This window comes from Ranitomeya imitator, chromosome 3 (assembly GCF_032444005.1).
Source record: "Ranitomeya imitator isolate aRanImi1 chromosome 3, aRanImi1.pri, whole genome shotgun sequence".
Lineage (NCBI taxonomy): Eukaryota > Metazoa > Chordata > Amphibia > Anura > Dendrobatidae > Ranitomeya > Ranitomeya imitator.
Window position 1 is genome coordinate 742,779,236 of NC_091284.1, and position 10,783 is coordinate 742,790,018.

The 10,783-nt window shown below is 44.3% G+C and overlaps 2 protein-coding genes across 2 annotated transcripts in view; one reads left to right on the plus strand and one right to left on the minus strand.

Annotated features, from left to right (window-relative positions):
- ATP7B (ATPase copper transporting beta) overlaps positions 1-1,599 on the minus strand; it is a 173,488-nt gene extending 171,889 nt beyond the window's left edge. Inside the window, exon 1 of the mRNA XM_069758888.1 lies at positions 1,502-1,599. The gene's annotated coding sequence lies outside the window, so the exon portion shown is untranslated. The remainder of the gene's footprint in view (positions 1-1,501) is intronic.
- Positions 1,600-1,831: 232 nt separating this feature from the next.
- Positions 1,832-8,739, plus strand: ALG11 (ALG11 alpha-1,2-mannosyltransferase). The gene is made up of 4 exons (XM_069758889.1): positions 1,832-1,930; positions 4,387-4,620; positions 5,202-6,127; positions 8,256-8,739. The coding sequence occupies exons 1-4, from the start codon at positions 1,902-1,904 to the stop codon at positions 8,525-8,527; spliced, it is 1,461 nt and encodes a 486-aa protein (XP_069614990.1). The 5' UTR covers positions 1,832-1,901; the 3' UTR covers positions 8,528-8,739.
- The last annotated feature ends 2,044 nt before the right edge of the window (positions 8,740-10,783 follow it).

The window sequence follows — 10,783 nt, forward strand, 5'->3', positions numbered from 1 at the left end:
AGGTATGTCAGGTGTGCACACACATATACAGTATCACACACATTGTACAGGTATGTCAGGTGTGTACACATAGCACAGTATCACACACATAGCACAGTATCACACACATTGCACAGGTATGTCAGGTGTGTACACATAGCACAGTATCTCACACATTGCACAGGTATGTCAGGTGTGTACACACATACAATATCACACACATTGCACAGGTATGTCAGGTGTGTACACACATACAATATCACACACATTGCACAGGTATGTCAGGTGTGTACACACATACAATATCACACACATTGCACAGGTATGTCAGGTGTGTACACATAGCACAGTATCTCACACATTGCACAGGTATGTCAGGTGTGCACACACATATACAGTATCACACACATTGTACAGGTATGTCAGGTGTGTACACATAGCACAGTATCACACACATAGCACAGTATCACACACATTGCACAGGTATGTCAGGTGTGTACACACATACAATATCACACACATTGCACAGGTATGTCAGGTGTGTGCACACATACAATATCACACACATTGCACAGGTATGTCAGGTGTGTACACACATACAATATCACACACATTGCACAGGTATGTCAGGTGTGTACACACATACAATATCACACACATTGCACAGGTATGTCAGGTGTGTACACATAGCACAGTATCTCACACATTGCACAGGTATGTCAGGTGTGCACACACATATACAGTATCACACACATTGTACAGGTATGTCAGGTGTGTACACATAGCACAGTATCACACACATAGCACAGTATCACACACATTGCACAGGTATGTCAGGTGTGTACACACATACAATATCACACACATTGCACAGGTATGTCAGGTGTGTGCACACATACAATATCACACACATTGCACAGGTATGTCAGGTGTGTACACACATACAATATCACACACATTGCACAGGTATGTCAGGTGTGTACACACATACAATATCACACACATTGCACAGGTATGTCAGGTGTGTACACATAGCACAGTATCTCACACATTGCACAGGTATGTCAGGTGTGCACACACATATACAGTATCACACACATTGTACAGGTATGTCAGGTGTGTACACATAGCACAGTATCACACACATAGCACAGTATCACACACATTGCACAGGTATGTCAGGTGTGTACACACATACAATATCACACACATTGCACAGGTATGTCAGGTGTGTGCACACATACAATATCACACACATTGCACAGGTATGTCAGGTGTGTATACACATACAATATCACACACATTGCACAGGTATGTCAGGTGTGTACACATATAGCACAGTATCACACACATTGTACAGGTATGTCAGGTGTGTATACACATACAATATCACACACATTGCACAGGTATGTCAGGTGTGTACACATATAGCATAGTATCACACACATATACCGTATCACACATATTGTATTGTGTCGGCTGTGAGGCTGTATTCCTATAGTTGCTGTATGTGGGTGATTACCTAGCGAGTCCCCGCTCTGCTGCGGCACAACGTCAGCGCTGCTGCCATTGACTATTGTGTGCAGAGCAGGTGACCTCTGGACTCCGCACCCTGCCACCTCCGCCACCTCTGCCTCCTCTGCCATCACTGCTGAGCACATGTCAGCCTTTATTATTTGAGGCATTGGTTTCCCCGGGAGCCGGCCAGGCGGCGCTCAGGTGCGCTGCACGCCCCACACTGACTCCTCCACACCCCTCAGATGTCAGTCATCTGTAGACCACGCCTGTCCTGCCAGGCCACGCCCATCACTTGAATTGATAGTTGCCGCTTTGCGTATGTCGTCATGACGCAGTGACGTCATCAGGACGCGCCCGGCAGTGTTCTCGCTTCGGAGTGACGTGTAGGCTCCTGTCATGTAGTCATGGCGCTGTGCTGGTGCTCCCTGTTACGGTGAGGCGCTGTGTCCTGTGTGTCCTCTCTATACCGCGGGTGTAGTGTGCGGGGCGTCCTGGCTGTGGCGCTGTGCTGTGTGGGGTGACTGCATCTCCGCTGTGTCTGTGGGAAGCTGCTGGAATGTAGGTCTGTCATTGTCGGCCTAAAGTTCTAGTAATGGGCTACAAGAAGTGCCATGCACGGTATCCACAGCAGCAGTGGCGCCCCCATCTGTATCCGTCGGTGTCCTGCTGATGGTCGCTGGGGACATGCCTGATCGTGTGTTATGCAGAGATATTCATATGTGTTACTTTTGGAGCACAGTATGTGAAATTATACATTTATATAGCGCCATTTATTACATGTGAAAAGGGGGCAAATATAGACAAGCGCAATAAACATGAGCAAAACAAGGCACCCACAAGTACAGGAGGAGGGAGGACCCTGCCCGCGAGGGCTCACAGCCTACAGGGGATGGGTGAGGATACACGAGGAGAGGGTAGAGCTGGTCGTGCAGCGGTTCAGTAGACTGAGGACAACTGCAGGTTGTAGGCTTGTCGGAAGAGTTGGGTCTGAAGTTCCTTTTGAAAGTTACGATGGTAGGTGAGTGTCTGATGTGTTGGGGTAGAGAGTTCCAGACTATGGGGGAAGCACGGGAGAAGTCTTGGATGCGATTGTGGGAAGAAGAGATAAGAGGGGAGTAGAGAAGGAGATCTTGAGAGGATCGGAGGTTGCGTGCAGGTAAGTACCAGGAGACGAGGTCACAGATGTATGGAGGAGACAGGTTGTGGATGGCTTTGTATGTCATTGTTAAGGGTTTTGTGGATTAGTCGGGCAGCAGAGTGTAGGGTGGATTGGAGGGGTGCTAGAGGGGAGGCCAGAAATCTTTGCTTGCAGACTAACTAGGCATTTCTTCAGTCTCTGGGAGCCTGCACTTCACTTTCACCTCTCACTGATAGACACAGCCAGTCACAGCACAGACTGCAGGATCTGCAGCTGATCTCCTCATGCTCCATAAGAAACACATGTGAATGTCTAAAGTGACGATGTTTTCAGCAAGTGACAGATCCAAGTTAACATGGTGTGTATAGGTTACTATGTTTGATAACTTTTTTTCAAACAGTGTCAGTGTTGGCGACAGTAACCCATCAGATTTTATTTTGCCAAATCAAGTATAGTAGAACATATCATCAACATTTACCAGTAGTTTAATTGATATGCAGAAACCCACCAGCCAGTTATAGAATGCATAGACAGGTGTTCCCATTCTTCCTTAACTGTAGATATTAGGAGAGAGAAGGATCAGACATGTTGGATTTTAGCATGCCCAATCATTTGCACGTGGTTCCTTTCACCCATTTGAAAACACATCCACTCTTCCCTGTGTTGGGAGAAGTATCTGTCACCTGGACCATCTATGGAGTACAGAAATGAGCTGACACGGTCTATAATTCTAGCCTTCACCACTCCCTTAAAGAAGCATTCTTCCTCCTCCTATCATAGTTTTTATCCTCTTATTATATTGCAGTCATCTTATTCCATAGCTCTGTGTACTTACAATTGCTCATTTTGATTTTCTACCCAGCTAATTTTTTCTCTGCTCTATATAGAAATAGGATGTCTCTTTTCCCTACATGAATCATCCCCCTCTTCACCTGAACAAGCTGCTCCTCCTCCCCCGCCAGCTTTCAGAGCACAGCTTGCAAACATATTATTTTCTGGTTAGCCAAGAAAGGTATCACTCCTAGAATACTTTTGCCATCATTGGGCAGAAAAGTAGTCGCATCGATTTTTCTGGCTAACACGGTACCACAATACAGTTTGTTATTGTACATCATACATAGAGCTTAGAATGATGCAGCTAGTCAGTTTTTAATCCTGTGATGTCATAGATAGTGATGAGCGCGTACTCGTTGCTTGAGATTTCCCGAACATGCTTGAGTGATCTCCGAGTATTTGTTAGTGTTCGGAGATTTAGTTTTCATCACCGCAGCTAAATGATTAACAGCTACTAGCAAGCCTGAGTACATGTGGGGGTTGCTAGGGAATCCCCACATGTAATTAAGCTGGCAATTAGCTGTAAATCATTTAGCTGCGGTGAGGAAAACTAAATATCCGAACACTAACCAATACTTGGAGACCACCCGAGCGTGCTCAGGAAAACCCGAGCAATGAGTATACTCTCTCATCACTAGTCATAGACCTAGTAGAAAAGAGAAGAATTAGCAGGGTGGAAAAGCAAAATGAGCGATTGTAAGTACACAGTGCTATATAATATAATGACTGCAATATATCAAGAGTATAAAAACATTTATGGGAGGAGAAGTTAGAGGAGAGCTTCTTTAAGTGAATCGCAGCTATGATAGTGTTGAATCTTAACAAAAGTTGCTTTGTATTGTGCGACCTTTGACTGAAAAGCTGATATTATTATAGTGTGTATTAATCTTTTGTCTTTTTCTTTTCCTCCCTTCAAGCATGCTGACATCACTCTTCATTCCTGCACTTATTGTTAGTGTCACTGTCAGTTTCCTGTTGTTTGTTCTTCTCCTTTGTGTCCGATTCTGGGTCGGGAAGAAGAGAGCAGCATCTGTACAACTCGACAAAGATGGCAAAGAGCAGAAAGTAGTGGCTTTCTTTCATCCCTACTGCAATGCAGGAGGTGGAGGAGAAAGGGTGCTGTGGTGTGCACTGCGTGCTTTACAGAAAAGGTATAAAATGAATAATAACAATAATCGGACTACATTTTACTGAATTGCACTTGAAGCGATTTTCGCACAAGCAAAGTTAATTTTAATCAACTTTTTTTTTTTTTTTTTTTAACACATCCAATTGTGGAACGTATTTTTATTTCAAGATCTGTTAATTAGAATGTACTCTGTTTGTGGGAAAACCCCTTTAAAACACTGCCATGAGGAGGTTAAAGGAAAACGGCGTATACTCCCTTCGCAAATCTGCTCCCTGGCTGTTGCCAGAATATTAGTGAATCTGATAAAACCACCAGTCACCAGACTGCATCAAGATTAGTAGTCAGGATGGCCTCTCTTACAGTCTGGTGGAGACCCCTGGAGTGGCGGAACTGGAGCGGGAAGCAATTTGTTGGTTGAGTATATTCTTCTTTTATTCCCATGGCTTACTGCTGCTGTCATTTTTATGTTTTCTTATAAACAACCAAGAAAACCCTTTTAATTCCCGTCTCGAATATATTGATACAAGTTTTGAAATCTTAACGCAATGAGTGATAATTCTAATCATATGAGCTTTGGCTTAATGTTCTCTTATTGTTTTGTAGGTACAAAAATGCTGTATATGTCGTTTACACTGGTGACAAAGAGGTCTCGGGAGAGGACATCCTTAATGGGGCAGTTGGCAGATTCAATATAACATTAAACTACCCTGTTAAGTTTGTGTTTCTAGAAAAACGTTACCTGGTGGAAGACAGACTTTATCCACATTTCACCCTGCTGGGACAGAGTTTAGGATCCATTCTTTTAGGCTGGGAGGCTCTAGTAAAATGCATTCCTGATATTTATATTGATTCAATGGGCTATGCATTTACATTGCCTTTATTCAAATATCTCGGGGGCTGTCGTGTGGGCTGCTACGTGCACTACCCAACCATCAGTACAGACATGCTGTCTGTTGTCCGGGACCACAGTGCTAGATTCAACAATGCTGCTTTCATTTCCAACAACCCTGTTCTGAGCAGACTGAAGCTGATTTACTATGTTTTGTTTGCACTTATATATGGTTGGGTTGGATCTTGCAGTGATGTGGTAATAGTTAACTCTACGTGGACCTTCAACCACATCTTGGAATTGTGGAAATGCAGTGATCGCCTCAGTATTGTATATCCACCTTGTGATGTAAAGACATTTTTAGATATGGAATTGAATCAGAAGCAAGAGAGAACAGAGCACTCTTTGGTTTCTGTTGGGCAATTTAGGCCAGAGAAGGACCACAAACTGCAGATTCGTGCATTTGATACTTTACTGGCCAAGAAAACAGCGGAAGAAAGAAAAAATCTGAAACTTATTCTTATTGGGGGTTGTCGCAATAAACAAGATGAGCTCCGAGTAGCAGAGCTGAGGAAACTTAGCGCAGACATGAGAGTTCCTGTGGAGTTTAAAGTTAACATTCCTTTTGAAGAACTGAAGAAACATCTCAGTGAAGCCACCATTGGTCTACATACCATGTGGAATGAGCACTTTGGAATTGGTAAGACTCTATTGGGGAACCCCTTCAGTTTTATAAGGAACCTGTCATTTGCTTTGTGCAGCCTTCTATTCCATGACATTTAACAGGCACTCTCCTATATTTTTGGTTATTAAATGTGTGTTTATATGTGCATATAGTACATTGATATAAGCAAAAGAGGGGAGAAGCCAGCACTGCTTATGGTCAGAACGCAATACATAAAGTGCACATGCACATACTAAATTCTAACTGTATTTCAAATATGAGACATTTAGCAAACAATTGATCAATTCTTTGAGCCACCCCGCCACTTCACGGCATTCTCATAATGGGGCAGTCCTACTCTACGTATTTTATTTACGTTGTGCCATTACGGCCTCCTAAATGTATTAAGAGTATAAAAAGACCACATTACATGCAAACTGTACGTGGAGCATTTCAGAATCACTCACTTGGTGCCAGGAAGGGCAAGCGCAGGTAAAGGCCGATCAGGTCCAGTGCGGACATTTCAGATCTGGCTTCCACACTGCCAAACCAGCACCAAAGTTAAAGGGTGAAACAGGCTGGGACACAGGTGCGCAATTAACTGGAGCCTGAGGCAGGGCAGGGCTGCTGTGTGTGTGCACAGCAGCCTGTCACAGAGAACACAAAGAATGGCGTACATAACCTAGCATGCGCAGCAACAGTGGTGGTCAGCCACATACCAATGTAAAAACAAAAGAGGGGAGAAGCCAGCACTGCTTATGGTCAGAACGCAATACATAAAGTGCACAAGCACATACTAAATTCTAACTCCTTAATACATTTAGGAGGCCGTAATGGCACAATGTAACTAAAATACGTAGAGTAGGACTGCCCCATTATGAGAATGCCGTGAAGTGGCAGGGTGCCTCAAAGAATTGATCAATTGTTTGCTAAATGTCTCATATTTGAAATACAGTTAGAATTTAGTATGTGCATGTTCACTTTATGTATTGCGTTCTGACCATAAGCAGTGCTGGCTTCCCCCCTCTTTTGCTAGTACATTGATATACTCACCTCTGGTGTCCAGCGTTGTTCTGCTCCTGTTCTCGGTGATGTTGCCGTAATTGAGACTAGCCAGCTCACTCTGTGTGACCTGAAAGTCTCTTTTGCAATGTAGATCTATGGGGCCTCATTCTGATGCTCTAAAGACTTGCATTGTAAAAGCCTCTTCTGGGTTACGCAGAGCGCAGCACGACCCAGAGGAGTCTGCAGAGTGGTGACATCACTGAAAAGAGGAGCAGAATGGTGCTGACAGGGTCAGGTCGGCGCCGTTATACTGATTAAAATTATACCTTGGTTGATTAAATATTTCTTTGTGGTTGTTGTTTAATCTTTATTTGTAGTTTTCAGTTAATGAGATTCTTGTGCTCTGGGCCGGCCTGTGTGGGGGTCTTCATGTGGTGCTCTGATTAGATATGAATTTTTTTTTTTCTAGCAAGATGGCTTCGCCTGTGCAGTAGCAGGTATCGGATCGCTCCTACTGCACAGGCACGGCCGGTGCCATTTTCAGACCAATTTTTTTTGTTTTTGAATTAATATATACCATAAAAAAAGAATAATTAATTGCATATTACATATGCGATTAGGCTGCAGCCTTTGTGTTGTGACTGTCACACAGCCGCAACACATACAGCCGCTACACATGCAGCTGTGGTGCCGGACACGCGGGAGCGCACTAGATATTTAGATTCCCGCTCAGGCTATTCGGTAAGCTCCATTAGCGGGCTGAATAAGTAGGGAGCTGATGATATTCGCTCATGTCTAGTAGCTACTATACTATTTAGACCCATTGGCAGCTGCATACCACTCATTTCAGGCTTTTCCCACTGTTAACCTTTGCGGCATTTTGAATGATAAGACCCCCACTTATGAAAACGCTGTAATCTCTTGTATAAGGGAGGATCATAGCAGGGCTTGTTTAGGGATTTCCTATTGACTAGTCAACTCTCCAGTCTTATTCCCCGGTCTGTGTAATGTGGATCTGATGTCTTAATGCCCATCATGCTATCTAGGTCTCCATAAGTTACATTTGCCTAGGACAGAGGATGACATTTTTAGGTAATGATTTATGCTCATCTGTTTACATAGATGTAAATAACCTTTTCCCTGTTACTTATCTTTACAGGAGTGGTGGAGTGCATGGCAGCGGGAACAATCATTTTGGCTCATAATTCTGGAGGTCCCAAACTGGACATTGTCATCCCATATGAGGGCCATGATACCGGCTATTTGGCAGACAGTGAGGAGAGCTATGCTGCTGCTATGGACCGTATCCTGTCTATGTCCGAAGAGCACAGGCTACAGATCCGGCAGAGCGCGCGTCACTCTGTCTCGAGATTCTCCGACCACGAGTTTGAAGTCAATTTCATTTCTGCTACAGAGATGCTATTTAAATAAGGCAGGACCTATGGGGAGGGGTAATATGTATATATTGAGGGTGACGGGAAGGAAGGGTGTAAAATATTTTTCTACTGAATCAGTAGTGTGTATTAAATGTGATTAACCCCTATTGTACACCATTGTTGGTTTCTATATTATTCATACAGTACTGTGTAAATGCTCACTTTCACTAGATTAGAAATAACAATATATAAATCTATTGCACATGCTTTCGTTCATTTGACTCCTAATTCTGTATTTTTGTCAAGATACAATGCAATTTTTAGCAAAAACTTTAAAATAATGGGCATCAAAATATGCTGAATTTTTCGAACTATAAGTTTCACTGGACCATAAGTTGCACCTAGGTTTTCGAGGAGGAAAATAGAAAAAAAAATTTAAAAAAAGGTGGTCATGACACACTGATATGGGGGGAGGGTGGAAGCTGCTGCTGACACTGCTATAGGGGGTAATATCTCCCGTCCTGGAATATACATGGCCCCCCATCCTGGTATACATGACCCCCATCTCGCTGCACACATAAAAACAATTAAACAGTTCTACTTGCCTTCCCTCCTCTCCCTCTCAGCGCTGTGTCCTTTTCTGATGCCAGCAGCTGCCTGCTGCGTGTAAACAGCGCATGGTGTCACTGTTATGCGCCCTCACATGCCGAGGTCAGTCGGCAAAATTCTCACTGTTCCCCACAACCGTAGTCCCTCCCACCTCTCGGCAACAACTTCAGTGCATAGAGGTGGGGCGGACTATGAATGTGGGAAGCAGTGAATATTCATTTTCTTCTACAGCGGGCTCCTGCCTCCTGGGACCCACTGCTCTCCCATCCACAGCGGTCATATTTTATGTATATCCTGACTATAAGACACCACCACAATCCCCCTCAATCCCCTACAAATTTTGGCGCTAAAAATTGTGCCTTAGACCGGGGTCACACTAGACCGTAATACGGACGAGTGCAATGCGCTCGTCCAAATGTTAATCTATGGTGCAGCTCCCATCATCTGATATTTTCTCGGCCGTATTCAGGATCCGAGTGAAATCGCAGCATTGTCAGCGTATCTCGGCCGAGAATCACCAATGCAAGTCTATGGGTGCGAGAAAAATACGGATTACACACGGACCAACAGTGTAACTTGCGAGAAATACGCAGCGGTGTTCTAGCGAAAAGCCGGCAATTCAGTGCGGTGTACAGTAAAATCACACTGACAGGGGCATATATATATATTTCATACAGCGCTAGATAGCAGAAAAGCTGGTAATTCAATTGCCGGCTTTTGCTATCTCCTTCTGAAACCCGACGTGATGAGATATGGTTTACATACAGTAAACCATGTCATATCCCTTTTATTACATATTTCTCTTTAGTAATGGAAGAAGTGTCTGTATGTTAAATTTGGGCGCTCTAGCTATTAAAATAAAGGGTTAAATCGCGGAAAAAATTGGTGTGGGCTCCCGCGCAATTCTCTCCGCCAGAGTGGGAAAGCCAGTGACTGAGGGCAGATATTAATAGCCTGGAGAGGGTCCATGGTTATTGCCCCCCCCCCCCCTCCCGGCTAAAAACATCTGCCCCCCCCAACCCCCCGTTTGTTTCAGGTGACAAGGGTCTTCAGGTGGATCACCAGTATAATGAAATATTACAACAACCTGTGTATTTATTTCATTAAAATACTTTGCAAGGTGACATTAACCCTTCATTACCCCATGTCCCGCTACACCAGAGTGGGAAGAGAGTGGCCAAGTGCCAGAATAGGCGCATCTTCCAGATGTGCCTCTTCTGGGGTGGCTGGGGGAAGATGTTTTTAGCCGGGGGGGGGGGCAATAACCATGGACCCTCTCCAGGCTATTAATATCTGCCCTCAGTCACTGGCTTTACTACTCTGGCGGAGAAAATTGCGCGGAAGCCCACGCCAATTTTTTCCGCGATTTAAACCTTTATTTTAATAGCTATAGCCACCAAATTTAACACATACACTCCTTACATTACTAAAGAGAAATATGTAATAAAAGAAGGGATATGAGATGGTTTACTGTATGTAAACCATGTCTCCAGTAGCGTAGCTACTGGGGGGCAGAGGGGGCCATCGCCCCGGGCCGTGTCACATGAAGGGGCCCACTGGGAGCCGGCGCTGCCACTTCCGTGATGAGGCACAATACAGCACAGGAGGAGAGCAGTAAAATGTCTGCTTTCCTGCCTGACGGAGATTCTGCACGCTGGCAGCACAGTGGCCAGTTGCAAATCCTCCTGCACTGACTGTATTG